General features: G+C 37.4%; 2 protein-coding genes and 1 long non-coding RNA gene across 4 annotated transcripts in view; 2 read left to right on the plus strand and 1 right to left on the minus strand.

The window, feature by feature from the left end:
- Window positions 1-27,847, plus strand: part of LOC131770356 (tetratricopeptide repeat protein 39B) — a 67,158-nt gene that overhangs the window by 37,794 nt on the left and 1,517 nt on the right. Inside the window, exon 18 of the mRNA XM_066159118.1 lies at window positions 27,173-27,290. Within this exon, the coding sequence (XP_066015215.1) occupies window positions 27,173-27,290 (118 nt within the window). The remainder of the gene's footprint in view (window positions 1-27,172; window positions 27,291-27,847) is intronic.
- Window positions 814-15,746, minus strand: LOC131783719 (uncharacterized). Of its 2 annotated transcripts, XM_066159116.1 has the most exons (11): window positions 15,611-15,746; window positions 11,731-11,997; window positions 11,164-11,303; window positions 10,994-11,073; window positions 10,261-10,414; window positions 8,225-8,446; window positions 5,857-6,064; window positions 4,950-5,044; window positions 4,509-4,652; window positions 3,725-3,762; window positions 814-2,600 (listed from the first exon to the last, which is right to left on the minus strand). In XM_066159116.1, the coding sequence occupies exons 2-11, from the start codon at window positions 11,961-11,963 to the stop codon at window positions 1,674-1,676; spliced, it is 2,241 nt and encodes a 746-aa protein (XP_066015213.1). In that variant the 5' UTR covers window positions 11,964-11,997; window positions 15,611-15,746; the 3' UTR covers window positions 814-1,673. The 2 variants fall into 2 exon arrangements, with proteins under 2 accessions (XP_066015213.1, XP_066015214.1); XM_066159117.1 differs by lacking the exon at window positions 8,225-8,446.
- LOC136277282 (uncharacterized) lies at window positions 14,333-23,266 on the plus strand. The gene is made up of 4 exons (XR_010715837.1): window positions 14,333-14,379; window positions 22,082-22,163; window positions 22,429-22,494; window positions 22,828-23,266. It is a non-coding gene; the product is annotated as an uncharacterized lncRNA (long non-coding RNA).

Below are 27,847 nucleotides of genomic sequence, written 5' to 3' on the forward strand. Positions count from 1 at the left end.
TTTCATCTCGAATTTATGGCCCAAGTGTGAAAGACGCATGTAACTGACGATGGCTTAAGGTTAAAAGAGCTTTTTTAAAACTCCAACATAAATCGAGCAGTTACATGTTTGAAAGCCACGAAAATAATGACAACCCCGAATGGGCATATTATTCAGTTAGATCATTAGTAGCGCGCTCATAATATAAAGGTATTTATTATATCTCTTGGTTCAAATAGAAAGGGAAGATTTTAATTCGAATAAACTTTGGAATTTAGCGGACCATATGGTGAGAGACGGCTCCAGTTATTTTCAGGACTTTCCTTACCTGGATGAGAGGTGACGAAGACGAAGCGATTTCCTGCGGCCTCATGGATGTATCTCGAACAAAATAGCTTTGGAAAAATTTTGCTCGCTTGCCTGGCATGGTCCATAATGTAAACGATCAGAAGTTGAATGCAGTCGATAGTGTGATGCTTTTGTAGCTTGCGCCAAGAGATTGTAAATTGCAAATCATAATCTCTTGCTTGCGCAGCTCATAATCTCTTGCTTGCACCAGCATCCTGGCTGATTGAAAGCATTTTATTCGTGCTGCGGTTAATTCAGAAGATACACAGTTTGCGACAAGGAATACTTTTAAGCTGTCAGGCTGTTCCATTAAGGAGTTACTACCGATATGATTTAGGATGCATGAATGACATGGTAAGTTTCTAGAGAAACTGTGGTGCAGAGTCGGTGGGAGAGTGTAACAGAGCGATTGCTTTGATGAAGGGTTAACGCTCGGAACGTCAGCTTTTGAACTCTTAACGATGGCATGGCTGGCCAAGGCACCGTTTGTTGTAGTTATCTTCACAGATGTTACCTGTGTTAAAAAATAAAATATATACACCAAAGCCGGATACAAAAACTTCTAAAACTTAGCAGATGGAAAACGAGGGGAACTTGTAGCCCAAAATTATTCACCGAAATAGAGGTGAATAGTGGTGGATATTAACAGAGACTGAGGTATATACTACACAGAAATCAAAGAAATTAGTTTAGATCGGTTGATATGCCAAACAAAGGTTGGAAATTAAAGTTTTGATACGCGACTTGTCTCTTCGGGTGCTCAGAGGTGAATAATAGTTGCTAATCATTCCGAACCAGCCAATCAGCGCGCGCAAAAAGCACTATTTACCTCTGTGGTATAATTATACTAAAATGTTTTAATCGCTCAACATTGATTAATTAAGTTATAATATAACTCTGATTTTACATGGTTATCGATTAATTTGAACTGGGATTTAAGGGTATCCAGAGTGAAAAGCGTAATTTACAGCGATTAATAAATATAGCTAAACAAAAAATCTAATTCTTAGAAGAGCGATTGACCAATTCTCCACATGAAGGTATTACTGAGAAATGAATCTTACCTTCACACAGAGAGCGCTGACCGTATAACTTTTTACCCTTCTTAACCCGAGCTGCAAATGACATATAGTAGTTCTGTAACTTCTCTTGTATCTACAACCTCAGTTCTTTCATGCATCACGGCAAAATAGGAATCATTATTCATTAAGTGATTTAAGCTAAGATGAGATCAACACATTTGCCACTGTGATCACTGAGAAGGCAGCTGGCAGCTATAAATTTCACTAGTCTAATTCATGCTACAAATTGGTGATATGGCGTTCGCTGTTTAAATCGTGCGATGATTATCTACATTTACTAGATTTTCGAGTGCTCATAATTTTCTCATTCGATAAAGCCAATTTCTCGAGTTCGTCGGCCTTTTTTCTTAGAATTTGAGCTGCTTTAGATCCATTGTTTTCGACGACATCTCTGATTGTGGAGCCCAGCATCTCAGTGTCCCATATGATCTTTGAAATATTCCCGTTGAGAGATACTATATCTGAGGACTTGCCTTGTACTTTTGAAACAGCTTTAGAAGAACGCGCCTTAAAATTTGACTTGGAGGGTGCTTTTGTAACTGTTTGCAAAAAGTCCTCCGGAACAAGCGTCGCTTTTTGCCTTATCAAGCGTTCCTTTGCATCCATAGCTTGCTTTATTTTAAATTCAGCTAGTTCTGAAAGCATCTTTTGAATGGGGTCATTCAACTCTTGGGTTTCAGCCAAGTAGCGAAGGTACAACAAGTTGTTTTCCCCTTTTGTACCCAACTTACTCTGGGCAATTTCATCAATTTCAGAGATGCCGGTTAACAGCTTACTCAAGAGATCTTCGGCCTTTTTGATTTCTTTCGAATTTTTAATCTGCTCGTAGATAACTGTTCCAATGTTTGCGACAGTTCCACCAACAACGAGACTAATTCCTGATGCTAAAAAGGGCGTGGCGGCTCCTGCGGTCATGAGAGAAGCAATTCCACCACCGACCATTAAGATTCCTCCTAATACTGCACCAGTGCTAACATAACGTGCCTTCTTGCAGTCCTCCCAAACCTGATCAAGTTTCTTAGCTGCGTCACGTAAACTGTTGGCATTGTCAAGAAATTTCGAATTCATTTCCATCATCTTTACTTGAATTTCTTCCAAATCTTTCCTGTCCTGTTCCATTTCAAGTTCAGAGAGATCTCCTCTCACAATCTTCATATCGTTTTTATTGTACACCATTGCATCCCATTTTTTCTGAAGAAAATTAAAGGTAGAGGAAATGTAAATTCTCATACAACCTTGCACTTTGCTTTCACAGAAGCAATCACTAATTTATACCCCAAATTTGAATTAATCATTCTTGTTCAAAACAGCATTGCTCAGAAACAATCAGCAAGTGGGTTTAAAAATGCAGACAGTTTTTAAAACCTGGAAGTAAGACAGCATCACTTAGCGCTGTTTTCTAGGTCGGAGTAGTAACGAATATTGGCAGTGACAGATACTAACGTTTCGGGGACCTAAGCAGAAGTCATCATCAGAGTCAACAAATGAAGTCTAACTTGTTTGTCTCTTCAAGGTGTTACGTCTGGTTCGTGAACCTGATCGGTCATCATGTAAACCTCATGTAACGTTCATAATAATGTACATGAAAAAAATTATGTGCTTCTGATTGGCTGAAAACTAGTGCATTTTCATGTAACACGAGAGCAAAGTTGTAAGACGAGTGCAAATTACAAATAGCGCGCGCACGCTTTCAAAATTTCGACTGTCTTGACTCCCTCTGATGTTTTTTCGTGTACATTATTAACAAATAATAACACGATTTCTCTTACAATTTGGTGTAATAAGCACTTGTAAATGTTTCAAAGACTACAAATTGTATCTGCCGTACTTGAAATCAAGTTGGTACCAATGCTAATTAGTTTTCAAGATATGAAATAGCGTAAGGCAAATGGTGCTGGTCTCTTTCGATTTGTCGGTAAAATAAGGTTTTTCTGTTCAGGTAATTTGTGGAAAAAAAAAATCGTGAGTAAGTCGATAGCAGGGTTCCGTAGTTGTTCATATCTACTTAGAAGAATTCATTTGGCTAATTTGGTAAACCAGCTTTCCAGAATCAGTCTTTCAAAATAGTTCGTGTGGAAGGTTACTTGGATTTCATGAATTATTATCAATACCTAGTCACAGCGTCACATACAAGGTCATACAAAACTGAGCCAAATAAAGAAACCCTTAGATTTGGCACTCAATTCGCGACGTGCTTTAATTTCATTTGTTAAGCAAGCCTGTTACCAAGTCCTCAGGAAGTTGTAACTCAAACTTGTACGAAAATTGCCATTTGAAAAATTAACTTCATAAAATCTTCTTATCGAGAAAAATACCTCAATGGCACCCAATGTAGTCTGGATGTCTTCTTGCACTGTGATATAAAAGAAAGAGCACATTAACGGAAATCAACATCAACAGTGGTGAACTTACTTATCTCTCCAAATAGAATTTTTAAACAGGAAATAGATTGACAACTACTCATAGGTTGCTTACTATCGATTGGTAACGCCATGTCTGCGTATGATTCAATTGAGTAAAAATAATCGAGTCCAATTTTAAATTTAGACCCTCCACTAAGAATGGTTTAAAACAAACAATCCGCGCTCTTCTTATCAATAATAATCTCTTTTAGAGCACGGCGTCTTAACCCTGTAATATGCAGGTATGGTTGTAGGCAGGCTAGGGCTGAAATATGAATAAAGGGGGTAAGATTCTAGAGAAAATGTGATGTTGTGCCGATAGAAGTGGTATAACTAGATAATTTGGTTCTATAAACTGAGGCCACCGTAAAGAGTTTCTAAAGCTGAAGTTTCATTCATACTGACAAAAGGCTGACGATCTAAACGTTTCTAAAGCTGACTAACGATAGCCTTAGAAACTCCTTACGGTGGCTTATTAACATCATCAACTCTATTGATAAAACCAGATTATCTAGAAATTAGTCAGACAGGCAGATATCATGTGAGAAAATTATATTGATTGCATTTATGTTCTTGCAGATCTGTATTTTAGCAAAGATATCATTCAAATATATGTAGCACCAGCAAAGAATACAAGATTCCTGCTTAATACTCAAAAACAATGATTGATGAAGCTCAGTTAGCCAGTACACAATACCTTCAAATTTTGTTCCAGCAGCCTCCTCAGATTCCAAGGTTTTAGAAGCTAATAATTTACTGGAAGATGTTTCAACAGTTGTTGAGTTGTTTGAGTCGTCAGAATTTTCAGTCATCACAATGCGTTTCATTTTGTTGCTCAAGTCTGAAATGATGAAACAAAATGGAAAATATCTTGATTAATTTATTTAAGAATCAAGTGTTAACTTCAGTTCTATTGGGGACAGTGCTTCTTCTTCTTTGGCAGGATACTGATACCTACTATGATTTACTTACATGTGCCCGTTCGGTGAGAGCAGCGAACTGCTGAGCAAATCAGACAAAACTAACTTGCATGAGACTACAAATATTGACAACTAAGTAAATGAGAAAACGCCGACGCCAACATCACAGAGTAAAAGAATAAAAAGTGATAGTTGCAGAGTAAAAGCTTTGAACTCACCAAGTTGTTGTTGAGTCCTGTCAGTAGCTTTTGCTAGTTCTGACCAATCAATAGCCTTTGGGCATTCTTTGCCAGTGCTTGATTCTTTTAAAAGTCTGCGCAAAAAAAAGTTTAGAATTACTAACTTTCGCACTTCTTTAACCACAGCATAATATATAATACAGCATTTCTCGAGATTTGATAAGACTGTGTATGGAAGATCCATCGAAACGAAAGAACGGAGCTCTATATCCTGTATAATTTCGTGACTGATAGGATTAACAAATGTTATATTGAACATTATGTAAACTGCGGAGTTTCAACCCTGAGAAAAGCCTTAACTGTCTATTTTTCATGTAAAACAAGTGCAAAGTTGCAACACGAGTGCAAAGTCGTAACACGAGTGTAAATTACAAATAGCGCGCGCATGTGATGCGTTTTTCATACAAATTGTTAACAAGTAACAACAAGATTTCAGGTAAAATTTGATGTAAATACAGGCCTAGTGCGAATAAGCACTTGTAAATTTTCAGAAAACTACAAGTAGCACTCGCCCTACGGGCTCTTGCGATTTTGTTGCCTTTGAAAATTTTTCTCGTGCTTATCAACACTAAATTGCAATAAAAATTATGTTGTTCCCCATTATTACTCGATATCTCGCGAGCGATCGTATTGAACACTCGAAGAGAAATTCCATATCTACGCCTGCCCATGTATTTTTATCTGTATATCTCCCTGTTGGTACGTGTGCTATGATTGGTGAACTTAGCGGGCCGTGTTTCACTGCCCAGCCCGAAAAATCGAAACGTTTGTTTGGCAGGTGTTAGACTATGACCTTCTAAAGAAAAATCTCCATCGATACTACTCGATTATAGATCACATGCTTGAATGCATGTTAACCTTTTGCCTTATCGCCCTTAAACGTTACCTTTCTGTTATGTTCTCAAAGTAACGGGCAATCCCTAAGTTGCCATGTTCCCTGGCGATAACCTCTGGCAATTGTGAATTACTCTTGTAAGCATCAAACACAATTCTTCCAGCCGAACAGGAAAAGATCATCTCAACAAACTGCTGTGCTCCCTCTTTTGCAGCCGTGTAAACCAGGAGGCATAACAACTGAACTTGCTGCGCGTGTCCTGAAAGTATAGAAGAAGAAAAAGACACATCGGCGCGTTCTAAGGTGCTCGTAGCGATTTTCACACATATTTCACACTTAAATTTCATATGGATTGGAAAGGTACGTGAAAAGCATTTGAAAAACACGAAAAAATATTATCCCTATCTGTCACACAGTGTTTACTATGGTGGCCTAGAAGGGTTATCACCAGCCCGATTTGAGAACTAATAGGACAGTGTACGCGTCATGCTTGTAATTAGACAGTGTAATTGGACGGTTGACACGTCATGCCTGTGTAAATGGACAGTACGCGTCATGAGCGAACGCTGTTGTCATGCATTTCCCCGCGTTAGCTGTTGCTTTTTTCAATGAAAACTTATAACCGATGTCCAGTTTCTTTCTCAGATTTTGTCATAAGTTAATAACTTGCGATCCAAAAATTCGAATGTCCCTTTAGAGCCACCGTACTTTACACATGCTGTTAATTAGTTCTAGAAGCCTACACGTGGAAACTTCCATGTATGCATGCACTTCGGAGCTCTGACAAGGATTTGGTGATGAACCGACCGCCAATTTTGAGCTCAGGCCTCCTGCGAAACGCCCGAGTAATAAAAGGAAAACATACTTTCCTTGGGAGGGTATTTGCTGTTCTAGATTGATTGATCGTCTCTCGAATCCCGACAACAGTCCTTATCAGCAGGATTGATCGTGTAGCCGAAAAGGGATTGTAGAAAATCGTGCAGTAAGGTTACCCCTATAAAGAGAGATTGGACTACACGATCTTCTCTTACTCTCCCCACTAGTAGAGAGAAGTGTGTTTTTATATGGCCATAGTTCACAGAGATTGAACTTTCCAAATAAATTAGAAAGCTTTTTCATTATACAATTATTTGTTTATTTCTGTAGCTTACATCACTAAGTTCAGAACTATGCATATCTCCTCAATATTCTTTCTCTTCGCCTTTCTTTCTTTTCTTTTCTTTTTCTTTTTTCCTTTATAGTGGTCTTTATTTTGTCATGGCTCACCAGTTGGGCCGCTTGCCTTTGCCTTAGTTTTTGCCGGAGTAGTTGAAATTTTTCCTCAAGAATTTGCTTCCAGCTTTTAAAACCGCCCTCGAGAATAATTGAACGTTTGTATCCTTTCTCTGTTAGGCATCGGTCGACAGTAGTAACCATTACACGAAAGCTATCGAGCTCGTAATCTTTCCCGTCTTTCGAACGAACTGTGACGAGAAACTCATCGAAAAATCATTTCTTCCCCAACATTACACGAAAGCTATCGAGCTCGTAATCTTCCCCGTCTTTTGCACAAACTGTGGTGAGAAACCCATCGAAAAATCATGTCTTCTCCACCATTACACGAAAGCTATCGAGCTCGTAATCTTCCTCGTCTTTCGTACAAACTGTAACGAGAAACTCACCGAAAAATAATTTCTTCTTGATCCTCTTCTTCTACGTAAACTCTAAACTACATGCCTATATATTCACTACTGACAGATACGGGTGGGCATGCTAGCCGGCTGACTTTGGGAGATCAGACATTTGTTGTTAGAACGCTAAACCAAACAATTTCACGAGAATTTCGATCTGAACAATTAAGACTTAATCATGGTGCTTCCGAACAACTGAGTCAAGTTAGAAAGGCTGTCACAATTCGGAAACTCGTCACGACAGCTCAAACCGAAATAACTTCGGAATTTTAATTCATACATTAAATACTTTCCGAATGTAAACGAAAAATTGAATCATACTAAACTTACTAACCGACTGATTTACTTATTATAATCTAACTAAATGCTTCATAAAAATCATAAGTACCAAAATTGCACGAAACAAAGTTCAAGTACCACCTCATTGCATCCATTTTGAAATCGCAAAATTCAGTTGCTCAAATGCAGGATTTTTTAGCTTGTAAGGATATTTTTTGATCCATTCCCAGGTTTGTAAAAGAAGCATAAGTCGCCTTCCATTTTCCTGTAATTTGATTGGTTACTTAAAAAAGCCTTGAAATCTGATTGGGTGTAGTGTTTTAGTGAAGCTATCCCATTGGCTGGGGAAAAGAAGCAATTCAAAGCAAAAAATGGTTCCATTCGTAAGCAAACCGCACCGATGAAGCCAACCAGATTGCAAGGATCACCACTGATTTTTTAAAATGAATTTTCTAAAAAAGTTCACTTACCAAAAGTTGCAGAAGTCTGAGGTCTACCAGTACTGGTGCTATTTGCACCACGAAAGTTCTCGCTCATATCCTCACAAAGTCTTCTAAACATGCTTGGTTCTTCAAAGTGGACCATTGCAATTGTCTGCCTTTCATTTGGGAAATAAAATATTCTTGTAGACCCTAGTAGAATCCTCCCTTGTGATTCAATTTCTACATCCGCTAAACCAGGTTCTGGTGCAGCTAAAGAAAACTCGAAAATTACTATCAACAGATTTGTATTGTTTTCTACTATTATCTTGATACGCTTCAAGCAACTCAGATATCAAGGTGTTTCTATCAGCTAGTTCTGTTCTTATTTACTTATTTATTACTTATTCGCCACGAGAATAAGTTTTACTTAGCAAATTTCACAAGCCGCCAACAATAGCTCTATAGAATCTTTATTTCACACGTAGATCAGATCATCGCACTAGTGAATTAATTAGCTACTTATCTAATTTGTATATAAGGAGGTATCTTCTTCATTGAATAAAGCTCTAGCTTAGGCGCGAAACTCAGAGTAACAGAGAATCGATGCGTCCTTTTTTATTCTTGCACATATATATATATATATATATATATATATATTGCAACAGGGGAAAAAACAGAGAGACTATACTTTCATCCCTACAAGCCTGTTTCGTGATTACTAACTCATCAGGGGATTTTATCCTCCTAATGAAATCCCCTGATGAGTGAGTAATAACGGAACAGGCTTGTAGGGATGAAAGTATAGTCTCTATATATATACATATATATAGATAGATAGATAGATAGATAGATAGATAGATAGATTAATTTGTCTATTTGCGCCATGCCACAGAAAATAAGGCCAATCAAATAACAGGAAATCAGTTGTATATTCGGCGAGATTACAGCCACCCTTCCCATCGTGCGCTGCGATATTCTACCTGCCGTATTAAATTAAGCAAGTGGCGCCATTTCCAGCGTATTTCAAGTGTTCTTTGGGCTATATAAGAGCCAACTATTTCTATCGACTTTAATTTCGAGGTCGAATCAGCAGAAAATGAATATTAAACCAAAAAGACACAACTGAGCAAAGAAATCCAGGAACAGTAACGAAAACTAATTTAAACTTCAGATTTTCATCCCAAATCCATCTCGTTCAGAGGAAAGAGGTCTGACCGAAAGCTACAGAACAGACGTACAGCAAAACGGAATCGACTTGTTAAATGTCTTACAAGCTAAGCCTGGAAAGCCACAGGTAGATAACGAAAGTAAGTGAAAAACGAATTGATGTTTGGAGTTACACTTACATTTACAGGGATGATTTATAAAAGTCAGTTGCAAATATGCAGTATGTTGAAAAGAAATGTCGCGCCGTTCGTTTTAAATTTTGTCGCGCGGTGAAAGAGTTTCACCAATTTTTCCAAAACATAGGCAAAAGAAATTAAAGTTCCGTGGAACTGGTAGTAATAAATAAACGGGCTCTTTATTTAATTGTCCTCCTGAAAGACTTATTAGCAATGGGACAAAACTACAAAGTGACAATAGGCAACAAAGCTACATAATTTCAGTAATTTGGAGTCCGTAACGATTCCGTCATACTACCCGCGATCAGTAAGTTTTAGTTGGTTGAAGCTTCAGAGAGAGCTCCAATTTAAGCAGAGGTGAGTCGTGAGCAAAAGAGCTTGACACGGCTAGAGCAGTTTTCCTTCGATTTCTCAATGCAAAGTTTTTAGAGTTAAAAATTAGGTTCACAAAATGACAAAAAAAATTCGCCTTTCCCTCGTCTAAATTCAACTACTCTTCTGCAGCAAATTGTAGCTTTTGCCTAAATCTTCCATACCACCATTTCTCCTTGGACAAAATTTACTAAATACTTTATTATCCTTTTTGCTTAACCCTAATGACATAATAAATAACCCTAATGAATAATGACATAACAAATTAACCCTAATGAATAATAAATACTTTATTATCCTTTTTGTTCAACCCTAATGACAATTATGTTAGGGTTACAGTTTAAGTTACTTATAAAAGGAGAGAAATACCTGGAATGCTAGATCCGTGTAAGTAACCAAACCTTGCGGATCTTTCCAGCTCAACAGTGGCGAAAACATTGTCTGTCTTTTTGAATTTAGCAAACCCTGAGGTGACCGTTTGCTCAAGAGCTGGAGTAAATGTAACCTTGAAAGGATCTCCACCCTACAGATTTTTAAAAAATGCGAATGGTTACAAAATTTCAACAAACAGCAATTACAATTGTGACATACTACTGAGAAATCACACGATTACTTTTTCTAAGGCCAAATGCTAACCTAAGTGTAGCCGTACCCTCCCCCCTTAGGGTGAAACGGTAGAGGGGAACCTCGCTTCCGTTACATCTCGGGGGAAAGGGTACGGCTACACGTAGGCTTGCTAAATGCAAGCAAAGCATCGGGCCCTAACCGTAAAAGATATATTCGCTTAGGCCTATTTATGCTTAAAGGGACTCTGTAAATGAAAATCTTTGTCAAAATTCCTCAATCTGCTCTTATTTAATTCGAAGGGCGAACAATAAACCTAAAACTCTGTCAAAAAAGATCTATGCTCTGTCATGTCCATTTCTAATCAACTAACTCGGTTACTGATCAAGTTTTTGCATTTTTGTCAAGATGAAGATCACTGTTTAAATGCACCAGAATAATTAGTAGAATATAAGATAATTTGGTACAAGCTTACATGATTAACAGAATGCTTTAACTCCTAAGCATATCTTTAAAGAACAGTGGTAAGTCACTTTACCTGCAATGGACTTTGCGCAGGCGTTATCGTAGCTTCATAATGTACGTTGTCGCGTAACCATTGCGTCCAATACTGATAATCTAAATTATGACAGCAAGGGTCTTTTTAGTCTAAAAGCTTACACTGTCGCTCAATGAGTAAGAATAAAAATTTAGGTACATAACACATACCATATGGAGGTTCACTCATAACAATGTAGAGAACAGAATTGCCTCTTATATTCCTTCTGATCGTCGATCCATCCCAAATACGCCGGTCGCCATGAAAATTAAATGCGTTGCTTTGATTATTGATTCCTGCACATGAAAACCTGCCCATTCAAAAGAATCTGTTTCAAAATCATTTTAACTCAATACCAATAAGTTTTAGAGGGCTTTCGGCGCTTTCCGCTTTATTTTAGGCGAATTTTATTTGGAATTATTACGCGGAAGAAATAAGCGGGAATATCGTGAAAGAGCTGTTGTTCTCAAAATAAATTCACATGCTGAAATCTCAAAGACATAGAAACGACTCTGTGACCTAAACATAAAAACACTGCATACAATTTTGGGATAACATAGTATTATGAAAGATATAAAAGAAAATATTGCAATGAATATAAACGTCGATTAAATATAGGAAAAAGCAGTTTCTGATGCCAGCCAATAGATCTCCCACCTAGCTCCAAAACAGTGCAACCTCTTGGTATCTCTTACTTCAAAATATTACTAAAAAAGAAAGACAAAACATTCTCCTACCCTTCATTTAAGTCAAAGGTTGGAAACGAGTTCTGGAGTGTTTGTTTCACAACCTGCTCTGACATGTTTGTAGAAAACTGAACATTTGGTCTATACTGTCCTGTGTTTGGCCTTCTTATTCTTGCCATTTCGATGGTGTTGGGGATTAACACGCTTCCATTGCTTCTTTGACAATCCTCAGACTTCAATAAAATGACGTTTTTACTAAAATAATTATTCTCCGGAGCAGCCATCAGGTCACAATGTAGTTTACAGTGGGACTGTTTTCTGAAAAATGGAATTGAATATAACCGATTAAAAACAAGACGCCTATACTGACTGCACATTTGTGTATACAAATAGTTCCTGTCACGTGTATCATATAATATATCATTGAAATTCTATGGTTTTCGGACCGTGTGACCGAGGTCTTGACAAGTGCATTATTTTTAAGTGTGACGTCACAGTTTTTCACTTAGGTAACCAACCCCAGACCGTTTTTCTTCTCTCTAAGTTCACTTTGGTTGCCTGCGCAAAGTTGATTTCGAAATATTTTTTTCAAAGGCAAACGTATCATTGAATGGGTTGCAATCAATGCACAGTCAAAAAAACCGGTCGTAATTTAATAATAATAATAATAATTATAAGTTATTATCGCCAATTCATAGGCGAAAATCGGTCACAACACGATTTAGCAAAGCGTTACTGTTGCTCGTAAGCAGAGCCAATCATATTGCAGATACTTTTTATCAGTTTAAAATTTTTTTCTTGATGACACAAAGGTGTGATCTATTTCGACTTTAAATCTTCCTATAAAATACGTAATCTATAAATATTTGCAAAGCATATTGAATGGAAAAACTACAAAGCTTGACGAGGTAATCAAATATAATGACACAGTTTGAGATAAAAAAAAAAATTCGAAAAGATTATGATACTCTGTGGAATCGCAAAATGCAACCGGTACAATCATTTTATACGAATGGTTTAGGTGGTATACTTCTTCTTTAGATATTCCTTCTTGCTGACTTTTAAACCAAATTCGAAAATAGCCGGGTGCAAAACTGTGAGGCAGCGTTAAATTTACATATTTGGACGGTGTACTCAAAATCTGAAATTTATGTAAGATGCTTGAAGTGTTCACATTCACCGAAAATCAGTGATCCGTTTGTTTCCTACGCAATAGTCACGAGGAGACCGGACAAGCCTCCAACCTTAAGAGAACAACAGATGGAAACCATTTCTTGTTGTGTCGCTCTTATTTAAAACTATAAAGGACGATCGAGAGGGTTAATTACCGAATTTCATCAACTTGTCAACTTACTGAAGTGGACATGAAATCATAGGGAAGGAGCGGAGGTTTCCGTTTCACTTTTATCATCTTTTGGTGACGGACAACAAGATAACGATGATCAAGGCATGCATAAAAATTGTTGTAAGTCAAATGAAGATAACCTAAACGGTTGCAATGGTAACGCAGAGGCTCAAATAAAAACATGCAGGAAAGAAAACTGGAGTAAATATTCCCTCTCACTCAACCTGATATCCAGACAGGGAGACAAAAACCAAAGCAGAAACTACAGTCGAACCTCGATTATCCGGACTCATCGGGACCTCGGTAAATAGTCCGGATAATCGAAAATATGGATATTAATGAGATAGAAATGTGAAATAATTATCTGCTTATCTTTAATCAATAGAACGGCTAGCTTTTGCTTCGTAGGCATGTTTTTGATTTGAGTTTACGATCGATCGCTCGTGTGTCTACATAACCCACGCGGAAGGAACTAATCAAGCATGAAATTCCCTCGGCAACAAAACAATTGAGCCAACCATATTTTAGCTGAACGCATCAGAATATTTCTTTGTCTCGTCGCACTTTCGAATTTTGAAAAGCGCACAGGATAATATGCTGTTTCAACAGTCTTTTGAAAGAATAATTGGGCTTTTTGCGACTTTGAGTTTTCAAGATCACAACTAATTAATATTCATGGAAATTGGGACCAGAGAAGAAAGTCCGGATAATCGAATAGTCCGGATAATCGGGGTCCGGATAATCGAGGTTCGACTGCACTTTAAAAAAGCTGTTCCACTAAATTCTGCGATGGACATGAATCATTGAGAATATTCGAGCGACGTATCATGATTTCTTTCACAAGATTTAGCACAATAGCTTCGATGTACAGTTTAACAATGTTGTAAAAATTAAGATAAGAAATGTTCTTTCGTGTCGCTTATCATTCTTGAAGCGAGTAAAACAGATATGACATCTCGCCGGTAAAAGGCGTCCTAACTACGCTTTCATATTTCAATATTAATTTCAGCCTAAACGTATGAGCTTCATCTAAAATGTCAGTCAACTGTGAAACAAAGTTAAGAGTTATCTCTATCTCCAATCTTAAAGTCACCCAGTACCGAGCGAACACAGAATGAGCACGAATAACTGCCCCCTCTTTTTTATAGGAATAAGTACATTTAGTCATAACATTGTTAAATGCAACTGTACAGCGCATGTGCGACGTACAAGGCGAGTTTATTTTAAGTAGCTTATCTAAGAATAACCGGATGTAGCTAAATAGTCGACGCAAGTGACTCAAGTATAAATAAAACGGAAAAATAAAAACGAAAACAAGATTAAGGTATCTTCGCAGATGGATCAAAACGTAAGAGGTGAGCGATCTAACTTAGATCCCCTATCTAAATATTGGTGTGTATTTTTTCAACAAATTGATGTGTTCTGTGCAATTCGACCGGGATGAATGAAAATTTTGAGGTCATGATTATCGTCCGTAAAACTGCACAGGAAAACAACGGAAGTTGAGAGTTGACGCCACTCTGTTTGATCAAGCGAAAAAACTTCAATCAACTGTTAATCAATAGAAAACTTATCATATAATAACTGCCACCATTAACATTTGAGGATGCGACACAATTTAAAGGCGAAAGCGCTCTCTTAACGTGAACTCATCAAGGGCCGAGTGAAAGTTAGCTTGTTTTGTAATCTACTCCCTGCATGTTTTTATACAGCTATTTACATATATGTTTGGTCGCAAGATTAAGAAGTGTAAGCTGTATAGCGCGTAAGTGGTGAATTTTTTGCTTTTTTTTCGCAAACAATTTTCGTTGCCTGAGTTGATTCATAAGCCGACGCGTGTAAAATTATAGTTAAGCATGACATATAGCTCACGATAACGTCAATTAGACGTTGTTTTTCTCCTACATGTCGATGTTCGCACACTTAACTGCGCATAAGCACCGTGAAAATGACAAGCAACTCACACTATTATTTTTCTGCACTGCACGATTTCACTGTTCCGCTAAGTTCTGCGATGGACATGAGTTATTGAGAATATTCTTGTTATTGCCACAACATGTTGCTGAGACTGTTGTTTCTTTTAAAACGAAATTGTACAATTGTGTCAAAGACCCACAAGTGCACCCAAAACTAAAAGCGGAAGTAAATTATTTTCTACAAAATATAACAAACCCTATGTTTAGTTGAACTGCGAGACCCTTCTGTCACAAACATGATCGCGAGCGACGTATCATGATTTCTTTCACAAGATTTAGCACAATAGCTTCGATGTATAGTTAAACGATGTTGTATAAATTAAGGTTAGAAATTCTCTTTCGTTTCGCTTATCATTTTTGAAGCGAGTAAAGCAAACAAAACATTTCGCCGGTAAAATGCGTCCTAACTACGCTTTCATATTTCAATATTAATTTAAGCCTAAACGTATGAGCTTCATCTTGAGTTTTAGTCAACTGCGAAACAAAGTTAAGAGTTATCTCTATCGACTACCAAAATTTGAGAGTTTACGCCAACTGTCCTAGTTAGCCGAAGCACTGTGTTTAAGCTGGCAGCAAACCTACATCAAGAATCAATCAAAAGAATCCTTACCGTACACTAAGTGCAATCGATAACGTCAGCTCAACTTTAGGCAAAAGCGTTCTGTCCAAGTCACCCAGTACCGAGCGAACACAGAATGAGCACAAATAACTGCCCCCTCTTTTTTATAGGAATAAGTACATTCAGTCATAACATTATTAAATGCGACTGTACAGCGCATGTGCGGCGTACAAGGGGAGTTTATTTTAAGTAGCTTGTCTAAAAACAACCGGATGCAGCTAAATAGACAAGTGTGCCACGTCGTTGAATGCTCGATTAGCGCATGTGCCAGGTACAGATTGTTTACTATTTGCAAGAGCGGTTTTGTCCCCTTCATCTGCCATGATAACTTACTATTGTTTGCTTTCATAACGTAGCTTTTTACCCCAACCTCCGTAAGCACAAAATGATCGTAGCCCTCGATCTCTAATTCAAGTTAACATGCGTGAAAAAAATGTTCTTTAAAGAGTAATGGAGTCTCGCATTCGTTGCTCGACGCATGTGACTCAAGTATAAATAAATCGGGAAAATAAAAACGAAAACGAAACCAAGATTAAGGTATCTTCGTAGATGGATCGAAACGTAATAGGTGAGCGATCTAACTAAGATCATTATGAGGTATTATCTACTGTAAAATTTCACAGGAAAACAACGGAAGTTGAAAGTTGACGCCGCTCTGTTTGATCAGGCAAAATAACCTCAATAAACAATGAATCAATATAAATCTTACCATATAATAACTGCCACCCGATGCGACACAATTTGAAGCCGAAAGCGCTCTCTTAACGTGAACTCACCAAGGGCCGAGTGAAATAAGAGTTAGCTTGTTTTAAAATCTACTCCCTGGATGCTTTTGTACAGCTATTTACGTACATGTATGGTCTTAAGATTATGAAGTGCAGGCTGTTTAGCGTATCTAAGATAATTAAGGATGACAAACAGGTCACGATAACTTCAAATAGACTTTATTTTTGTCCAACCTGTCGATGTCCGCATTGCTAACCGTGAAAATGACGAACAACTCAAACTATTATTTTTCTGGACAGCACGATTTCATTCTTCGATAAGAAATTCAGGCAGATTTCCGCTAATGTTTGAATGGGAGTAACAATATAGTGTAAACAAGAATCCCTCATTTAAGTGCTTTAACCCAGTAAACCCTGAGAATGACCAGCATCTAATTTCTCCTTACAGTAATACAGCTCAATTATTCATTAAGGTCATGAGAGTAACAGGAATGAACGCCAACTAAAGAAGTTTTGATTGCTGAACAAATTCTCCTTGTCAGTACTAGAAGAAATTTATAGAGAAGAGTATGGAGAATAAGGAAACTGATGGTAGGGTGTAAAGGGTTAATTCCTTAAACCCCCAAGAGTGATCAGCATCTAATTTATCTGTATATCTTCACAACTGAATCAAACATTCGTTCGTTCGTTGTAAAACTCGTGCACTGTAGTTTCCTCAATTTAATACGTCGTTAAATGCTTGGAAGGTAAGGTTTTTATAGATTTATTTTCTTCCAAGATTTGCCACTTTGCTCACTGTGTAACAATAAAATACAAAAATAGTGCAGTGATCACTTTTATGCGTCTTTGGTGGACCCGTTCTACCTTATGGTGGGTCACACGATAAGTAGCCTTGGAGAGAAAGGGAGATAGATCCGTTTACGGTAACTAATCAAAATATTACCGATTTTTTTTCATGGGATTCTCGCGAAAAAAAAATATCTTGGCCGATATCAATGCTAATGCGTTAATTATATTTTGGGTTGAGGAAGTATTATTTGGATGCTTTTGGTTTGTTTACGGAACGAGATTCTTCAGGAAACGATTAGCCCCTAAATACATCTCAACTGTGGTTTTCGCTCTCGTTCATGTTTCGTCTGTTTATGCCTGAGCAATCGGCGGGGCAGAACGACATAGATGTTCTTTTAGTGGCTGACTGCACTTGTCCCTAATTACACCTTAAAGGGAATAGAATTCATTTGAAAGTCTATTGTGAGTGTATTTACTCTGTAACGTTCGGTTGGAGCATTGTCACTGAAAAGCGATGTATGGTAACTAAATTTCGTATAGAAAATGTCATTTTCTTTGGCTTTCAGCGGTTTTCAAGGCTTTACACAGAAATTTAGTCTATCATTTTCCGCATGGTTACTACTTTTTAGTTCGTTTTTTATCGCATGCTTGGCACATTTCTTACTCACGAGTTTGGTGATGATGCGCAAGCCTCAAATTGCCACATAGAATTTCGAAGGACCTCCATCTCACTGACTCATAGGACATGCTCATCGAGTAAGTAGTCTGCAACTATTCATTGCTGAAAATTCTCAGCAACATTTTAAAACAAAAAAATGATAATTATTCTTATTGGACTGTCTCCTGTTGTCAAATAGATGCTAACGAAAGGATAGTATTGTGTGAGCAAATTGCAAATGTTGAAAGTTATTTTCCTCGTCTACAAAATTTTAATTGTGAGGTTACATATGGTAAGCTTTACCATTTTTATGCAATTTATAACTTCTATTCAGCGGAATCCGAGATTTTTTCTATACAAACAAAAAAGCTGTTTTAAAGATTCAAATTTAAGATTCAAAATGGTTTAACTTAAATGTAACACGAGAAGACTGTGTTTGAAGACGTGAATAATTCAGATTTTTCGAGCCACCCTGAACTTTATGCGATCGTGTAATAATGAGAATTTTTGCAACATGTAAGTTTATGACCTATCACTGCAAATAGAGGCTATGAAATGTATAGTGGCCCTTATGCATTGGAGCACCAGTTAATCAAGGTCATTGATACTCAAAACTGAAAGCAATTCCTTTTTGAATAGTCCTATATATTGGGACACAATTCCAAATTTTAGGATTTTTCATTGTAAATTGAGCAACGTGGTTGAAAGATACCTACAAAACACCCACTTGGTACTGCCATGGGGTCCCAAAGAAAATCATATTTGTATGTCAGCTTAATTAATAGCCTTCTGAAACATTTTAAAACACAAGCAACTGAAACAATATTATTAGAGAAATGAGGACATTATAAAAGATATTATTTCTTAGGGAAATTCCAAAAAGAATTCTCTTCTAACAATCGACTTTCCCATTTCAACAATTTGAAAATTATTCCAAGAAAACCCTCCTCTTCTTGGCCTGCATGGTGCCATCAAATTGGCTAGTAAACACCACACTAAATATTGAGATAAAAAAATAAAGGACCTGGTAATGGTTTAAAATTTCATGTAGAATGTGCTACAAAATATAGGACAGCCTATCCACTGGGGTTTGGCCCCCTGTACGCACTTGTCCTTTGTCACTCACACTCTATCAAGACTGCATGTCCTATCCAATCATAACCCAAAGGAGGAATTGCGTACAGTCTAGTTGTACCATTTACTGGTGAGAACATCTAATTTACAGGTAAAATTCAAGTAAACATTTAGAGACAAAAACAACAACAATCTTCATGAAATAGCATTTTTAACAATCACTTAATTAATTGGTCTCTATAAGACTAACATTACTTGCCTTTCATGCATTATTTTCAGAGTGTATCTCACATTAATTCCATACGCTCAAACCAGTAACAATAACTTTGAAGAGAATGGGTTTTCCGAAAAAAAGGCATACTTGTAAAATTCCATTTCGCTTAAAAGGGGACTATGAATTACTCTGCTATGTGTTCCTAGCTAGTGGGAGGATGCATGAGAGCAGAATAAATCAGTCTTTTGAAACAAAATGCTTGAAAATATCTTAATCCTCAAGTCTAATTGAGAGAAAAAAAAGTGGGAAAAGAAATCAAGTGAGGACTGCTGAAGCATCTTCATTTGACCAAGCAATTGTATTCCACAAGCATTACAAATTTCTCTAACTTCCTTTAACTTATTGTTTTCCTGTTCGATATCCATTGCGATGAAGCTGGGGTTAAAATTCATTCCAGTTCAAGACAGGTGTATAATTATTGTTTTGCCCTGAAAAAGTGGCTGACAGTTAAGTCAATCTTCCTCATAATTATGATTGCCATTCTAAGCATTATCACCATAATCCTCATTTACATGTACAGTTACAGCTATACTCTGATCCAAATGAGAGCAAAAATTTATCATTTTAAGAGGAGTATGTTGTACATCTTATAAATGCAGGTCAATGAGGATCATTGATATGGCAGTATCACCTGCAAATTTTATTGGAGTGCATTAATTACAATTGAATGGTTTTATCAGTAAGTTTTGGCCTATATGCACTGGAAACAGTTTCTGCGTAAAAGGGGTTTTATGTGAAATATGAACACATCATTCCCTGACTTAAAATTTATAAAATGAGACACCTTTTAATAATTTCTCCTAATAGAAAACAGTCTCACCATTGTGAATAGAAAACAATGGCAGAAAAAAGGGAAGCTTTTGACTCCACCTTTCATGCCGAAATCTTGAAGCTATACACAAAAATATTCCAAGATGTACACCAAAACTTTATTAGTAAGAAGTCTTTTAGATATTTATAGTAATTAATGCAGTAATAGTTCACAATACAGTAAGGTGCACTCAGCCTGATGATGATGAGCTACCATGACAATAATTAAACAAACCCCTAGAAAAATTATACCAGCTCCAAAATGAATGATAAGCACGGCTTTTTATTTAAGATCAGTAAAATTTTAGTTCTCACTACTTTATGCCCTAATTAATTGTTTTATGAACATCAATGCCCTCCTATACTTGGGTTCCTCTTCTGAAGTTGAGGGTCTATTGAATCTTTGACCTATACAAACTTTGATTTATTTTATTTTTAATTTCATTGTTTGCAATACAAAGTCAACCAGCAACTGTTGAAGTCCAGGAAATCAGTCTGACTGTAAAGGATATTCTTCCCCTTCTTATATTTCATGCCAGGCTAAATGCTTAACCCTTTAACTCCCAGGATCTTAAAAGTAATTCTCTTTACTGTCTGCCATACAGTTCTTGTGATGATACTTTAGAGAATTTGGTATTGGATCAACTTATAATCCCCTAATTAATATTTTTCTTTATTCTCATCACTTTTCTGCTTGATATTGTATTGACGTCAACGTTGTAAGGAGAAATACGCTGACCTTTTAATATGAAAGTAAGAGTACATGACTTAAATATGATTTTAAAAGTAGAATTTTAATTATAGGACAAGTGGTCTCATAAAGCACTCAAAATGTAATGCTTTCATGACATTGGCTTAATGGCTCTTGATTCCACTCTGAAGTACACATTTAGTTTTAATAGTGATTGTCAAACAAATGTGTAAGTATTCTATACAGTCCACATACAGTCTAAACTTGAATTAAGCACTCTACAGCGACCGAGAATAGCTGAGTGACAGCCCAATACAGGTTGACTGCTTAACCCTTTACACCCTAACATCAGTATGCATATTCTCCATAAACATTACAATACATTTCCTAATTTGCTGACATAAGAGAATTTGTTTATAATCAAGAGCTGCTTTAGTTGGTGATCATTTCCTCTATTCTCATGACCTTAATGTTTGATTCAAGAGTGATATTGTAAGGAGAAATTAGATGCTAGTCACTCTTAAGGGGTTTAAGGGTTAACACAGGTTCTACAGATAAATAGTAGATATTAAATGGCCGTGCAGGGATACAAATTTTGTTTTCTGTTGCTGAAAGTATCTCTCACAAGTGAGCAAAGCGAAAGCGCCTGAGCGGGAAGCTCTCTTGTAATTGGCTAATCGTGTTAGTAACCATGGCGACACCAATATCCTCACACGTGAAAGATAAAAATAGTATCTTCACTGCGCGCGATGAAGATATGAAGTGAAAGAAATCTCTTTTGTTTTCAAATTTTAAGTAACAATTTTTCTCTTCCTCACCCCCCTTTATATTATTTTTGTATTCATGCGCGGTGCGCGTGATTTCATAAATTAGCTAATCGCGTCTAAGAACTCTAACCTTGACATAAACTGACGTGGAGATTTTTCGTGTACTTTTGTTGTTTGTTCGCACGTAGTTAAGTTGGTTTTGAGCTTTGGTTCGCGCAAATTTTTTACCCCTTTGTTTGGAATTTTGAGAAGTTTCGGAGTATTTATTTTAGAGAAATGTTGTGGTTCTTTTAAAAAGTTTAATACATATTTTCTCCGGAGTTTAGACTCTCGCCTCTTTTTTTCGTTAATGGATTTTTTACAGGAACTTTGCAATTCAAATAATTCTTAACTTTTCTTTATAACAGAAAAGGTGATTTGGCCAAAGTCTGCGAAGTAAAGGGGCAGTTGTTCTAAAACATATTGTTTTTGTTACTGATCAGATCTAAGCCTTGCACGACGGATTCTACCAAAGATGTTGCGCAACAATTTTTGAAGCGTAATTAAGACGGTTTTCCATACAGCAATTTTACAGTGTTGCATTTTTGCAGTTTGTTTGGGGTTTTTCTTGAGTACAGATCCTTAAACGATTCAATAGAATCATTTCAATGATACTTAGTCGATTTTTCCCACAGCCATTTGATCCACCGCGATTCACTGTTGGAAACAAGAGGAGCGATCGCCGTATGCGTACATACCATTTTCTGCTGGACTAAGGTAGGCCTGATATGATTTGCGCCTGTATCGACGCTTCACAGCACACCATCGACATGCATCACAATTCGCACATACGTAATGTCTCACCCTGTTGACGTTTCACGCTAGTTATTTCACGTTTGCCTTTCGATTAATTCGCAGGTTTTAGTTTTATGAAAAGAATAGCTTTTGAAGCTCTAACTGTCCATGCCATTTATAATGAATTCAGTACGTTTAACATCTATCATATGAGGTTTCACAAAGTTCGTTTATTTGATCTCAACAGGTACTGTATTGGAATGAATTTTGGAATGGCTGAGATGAAAATAGCCGTCGCGATGATTCTTCGAAGGTAATAAACTTTTCCTATGTCATCAAATCAGAGCTGTTTTCATTTATTTGCTTTCGTTTAAGGTTCAGGTTCTGCATGTCGCGGCGTGTGGCAAACGTTTAGTGCGCTTTCCTGCCTGATTCAGTTTTCATACCTACCTTGTGAGTTCTGGTTGGCTTGCTAACACATCGATCGATAGTTTCAATGTGAATTATGATTGACTCAGAGCTCTCTACGAAGCTGAAATAATCGAATCGCTCAGGGGACATCCAAAACATCTATCATAATTCCTGCTATTTAAACCTGTGAATCATCCCTCTTCCCTTTACTCACACACGTAATTTTTGGTGGCAGGTTTCACCTGTCAATGAACGAAGTAAACCTGGTTACATCCAAAGACCTTTTCCCGGAGATTATGCTGCGCACGAAGAATGGAATTCGTTTGAATTTCACACAACGGATCTACACTTAACAAGGAGATTCTGTTACTGTAAACAGCACGACGCCGTTAGTTTTGTTGATGTCTTGCTAATACCGCACAGTCAGTTTACTCCTGGCTTTCACCTGATAAATGGGGTGCGACACAAGGGAGAGATTTTGATTGGATAGGCGACTCAATCGATGTCATTTTTCGCTTTGAGCCACCATCGCGCCCCATGTACGCCTGGAACAGCAGGGGCGTAACCACGATTTTTCAAAGGGGGGGATCACACTGTTTCAAACAGAGAGTACTTACCAGTTTTCGCCGCCAGAATGTTGTAGGTTAATTTCTTAAAAGGGCTTAAAAGGGGGGTTCACGGGCAGCTTAGGATCTCCCTTCCCCTTAGCTAGTATATGAAAATATATATAATAAATTTGCAACACTTGACTTAATAACACCACCTGTGTAAATAGCATTCAAAGTCTGAAAGAAAGAACTAGGAAAGAAACACTTCAGTTTGACAGCGAGTCGTTGAGTCGAATAAACTTTGGCCATTTAATATCTCTATCTTAAACATATAAGGAAGATTTGTTCTTCCCTCTCAGGATTTCTCCAAGAACGGATAAACTAATTAATAAGCCGTGTCAACTTACCTTTTTAGAGAAGAAAGTTGGCTTAATTTTCTTAAACATTAGGAAATCCGAAGGGTGAGAGAAATCTTGAAAAGAGGGAATAAAATTTGCTTTTTTACAGAGCGACAGGTGACAGTTTCGAATATATAGCTGCAGTTACTTTACTCAATCAATATGTCATTGAATGAGTGAGTGCAACAGCAAATGGCAAAATAAAGAAATGCAAGACTGAATGAAAGATTAAATGAATGAATGAATTAGTGATGAATGATCTATTTACAATCACGATGCTTTCGACATTGTTGATGCAAGAAGTCCGCAGGACGCTTTGTAAACATAAACCATAATACTCCCCATCGTGTTCTCTGTAACAGTCTATCTTCACGTAGTTGTAATCCTTGGAGCGTTTTTTGATTGAGTGTCGTAAAACCAAAACTCTAGCAATCACAACAGCCAATCATAGCAAAGGAAATATCACGAGGAGCCAATGAGAACTTAACCTAGGAACATGCAAACGATGCGATAGGTTTTAGTGGTGAATCTGATTGGTTCAAAAAGTGGCGCGAGTTTCCTAGACCAATCACATAACAAAGTAAAGTAAAAACCAACCAATCTCGGATTACTTTCGACACTCAATTGAAATTGCTCTGTGAGAAACAAATAGTTTCCTTCCTTCGCACGTGACAATTTCTAAACGTTTCTCTATATATTCAGACTGTTTATATGCACCTCAAGGCGTCGTTCAAACTCACGGCCAGACTGGCCAACCAGCCAATCAGCGATAAAGAAGGACGTCACACGGAGAGCTTTAGGTAAGCGTTTAAAAACTTAATGAAGGCTAGAAATATTCTGACAATCTTTCGCCTTGTTTTTTACCGTCTCTCCATGTCATTGCAAGATTCAGCCCTCCCTTTTGCCGCCACACCCCGGGCGCCCCAGTGATATTGTAATTCCCCTTTTTCCCACAATCAATTTGTTCCTTTGTTTTCTTTTGTTTCTAATTTCCCTTTTTTTTTCCAAGGCGTCTTCCAGATTTTAAGCAGCGTATCGCAGGTCAGTCTCTTCCATTTGAAAACTTTGCCATCCACAAGGCAAACAAGTATTTTGAACAAAATGGCCGTCTTTTTCTGCCTGGAGTGGTAAGTCCAACCTTATTTGATATACTCTTAACCCTTTACTCCGTAAAATCAGTAGGCATATTCTCCACACTGTTCTTTATACATTCCTTAAGGTGCTGACAAGGAGAATTTGTATAACATTCTAGAGCTGATTTAGTTAATGATTATTTCCTTTTGTCTCGTGACCCTAATGTTTGATTTAGGTGTGATATTGTCTGGAGAAATTAGATGCTGGTCACTCTTAGGGGTTAATAAATTAAATGAAAAGGGACATTACACGAGATTGTCATTTCAGTTTCCCTTTTGATTACGGAAAATATTATTTTCTCCATTTATCATCAGGAGCTTCTATTTATATGGAATGGCTTCAAAGTCCTCGCTCACAGACCTGACTTAGTTCCGCCTCTAATGAAACTAGTGGAGAGTTCTTTGCATAAACTGAAGCAAACAAAAGGCAAGTTATGCAGGCCAGCATTTGTGATAAAGCTAACTCGGAGTCGCTGTTATTTTTTTTCTGATTCAGTTTTGTAGCTTTGTAGACTGTTTTTCTTTCTACATTTTGTCTTCCCGAGTTTTACCTTACAGTAGTTTATATATCTTTGGAAATTTTTCTGTACACGTTCAAAAACTGGTCGCGTTTAATCTCGAAGCTGAAGACTTAAAAAACCTTATGATACTCAGTATAAGACTGTTGTAACGTAAAATGTATCAACTCACTTGTATTTCTCGGATACCGTATTTCCTTTAATAAGCGCCCACGCTCTAATAAACGCTCTTTATTGTTTTTTCAGAGGGCACGGTAACGAATCTTGCAATCTGATTGGTTCTTTACCCGGTCAGTATTTTCCTATCTCTGCCCACGGGCCACGGTAACGCTTTCTTGAGTCGCCGAGTACATCACAATTTCGTTGTCATTTTTCATAAATATACCTCGTTTTCCGGCTGGGCAGTATTTTTAAGCAAACACGTCGGTCACTACCTCAAGCCGATAAATAACTTATGAATCCTCCCTTTTCTCTCTATCAAATCACTTTGGTTGACAGAAAAATATTGGTTTCAGAATGAATTTGTATAAACAATAGTGTCATTACGTTGGTTGACAAGCGGCCTAAAAACCGTCTGCAATTAATTTTAATCGTCCACAAAAAGTACCCAGAAAGTTGAAACGTGAGGTATTTGGTTACAGTTAAACTGAACGATGGAACTTTCATTCATTTAATATCTGAATTTTCTCGAGCAATTTGTTCATAGTAAAAAAAAAGCGAGCGAAGTTTTAATTTAAGTTCTACAACAAATATACGCTCCTGGTGAGTCTTTCCAATTCCGTTCAATTCGGACATTTGTACCTTAAATTGCACAACAGAAATTGAAGGAATTGAGAAAAGGCTGCATTGAATTCCCTTGTGTCTCGTTGGAGTGTGCCGTTCGAATTTAGTTTTTGTGAAGGAAAGATCAGAGTTAAACACGCCATTACAGCAAACAAACGAGCAAACTCCCACAACTTCAAAATAAAAAATTGAATTTACTCACAATTACTTTCCTCGCCGTTTACTTAATGAACAGAGGTAAATCTTCGTACATGAATGAATGGTCGATGAGAGTAAATAATACTTTCCGTTAGATCATTAACTGATTTTTAAGAAAACATTGTCGTGACAGTCCTTGCCAAACTAGTTCTGTTGGTTTTCAAATGTTCCTACGATTTTTTTTCTTGTGCGCTCTCTAATTGACAGGTGTCAGATTGTGACAGATACTTGTAAAACTAATGTTTCAAAGTTTGTTTGGAAGCCTTTTAAATCACCTTTATCGTTACGGAAATGAAAATGTTTCGCTGAGGAATCTCTCTTAAATTTGCATCACCTCTATTTTAACTACCATTTACTCACTCAAAAATTGTTCAGTTTATGGAAGATCTTGCCGTATTTACGGCCATAAGTCATTCGGGTTCTATCGGAAAGAATTTCGTCAAGTTTAAAAACAATAAATATGTTATTTACCGGCTAAGGGTCGGTCCGTATGGTGAAAAACTGTGACCTCGGTCTTGAAAATGCTGCCCTCGGCCTACGGCCTCGGGCAGTATTTTCAAGACCTCGGTCACAGTTTTTCACCATACGGACCTCCCAGCCGGCAAATAACATATATACCCTGAATAAGCACCTACTCCCCAAGGTCATATATCAAACAAGCGCCCCCTTTCCCCTCCCCCCTCAATTTCTTAAATGGTAGGGATACGAGAAGAAACTGTATCAATTGTCACTTTATCGAGAACATCTTAAGATTTCACTACAGCAGAATCAGAACAAGAGGACAGTTTCTTAATACACGCTCCCTCGATTAAGCGCTCTTCTTCCAATAAGCGCCCCCTCCTTCCAGCCGAAATTTTAAATAAGCACCCGGGCGTTTGGTCGAAGAAATACGGTGTAAGCCCGGTTTCTATACAATTCGAACATTCTCACGGAAAATATACTATTATATCCCCGCAATTATAACGGTTGATATTCATAACGCACACTTTTTTTTTCTTCTAGAAGAGAATGAAAATTACGAAGACGACTTGCGTTTGGGTAAACTCCTGCAGGGAATGTGTCATCGTTGCATGAGTAACAGGAAAGAAGCAGTGGAATGTTTGAGAAATTCTTTCGACAGGTAAATGATGGGGATTCATGCTAACATTGCCAAGCATAATATTTCTCTTTCTTTTTTCTTTCCCTCCCCTTCCCTTTTTTTCTTTCTTTCAAGATCTTATGGGAACACCAACCCATTCCATCCCATACCCGGTGGGTAACGCACTGGACTCCATACACAGAGGCTTGGGTTCCAGCCTGACTGGGTCGCCGCTTAATGTTCTTTGGCAAAGCACTTTCCAGTGCCTCTCTCCAACCCAGAGTATAAAAAGCTGATGGCGAACTGTTTAGAAAACCTGACGAAATGTTGCCATGGGTTAGCTTCACATCCTGAAAAAATTAGAATACTCTACCCGCTTCATGCTGATTTTAATTTTAAAAACTGGGACGCGTTTAACTTAATTAGATACTTGGCTCAAATTTCGACTATCTCGTCCCAATCCCTCTCCCATGTTCATATTAGCTTTGTACTCTCTCCAGGGCCCACTTGTTCGAAGGCCGATTAGCGCTGACCCAAGGTTAAATTTTAATCTGGGTTTCTTTATTCCTTAATGGAAAAGCTTTTTTGGGATAATTTAC

Source organism: Pocillopora verrucosa, chromosome 12 (genome assembly GCF_036669915.1).
Source record: "Pocillopora verrucosa isolate sample1 chromosome 12, ASM3666991v2, whole genome shotgun sequence".
Lineage (NCBI taxonomy): Eukaryota > Metazoa > Cnidaria > Anthozoa > Scleractinia > Pocilloporidae > Pocillopora > Pocillopora verrucosa.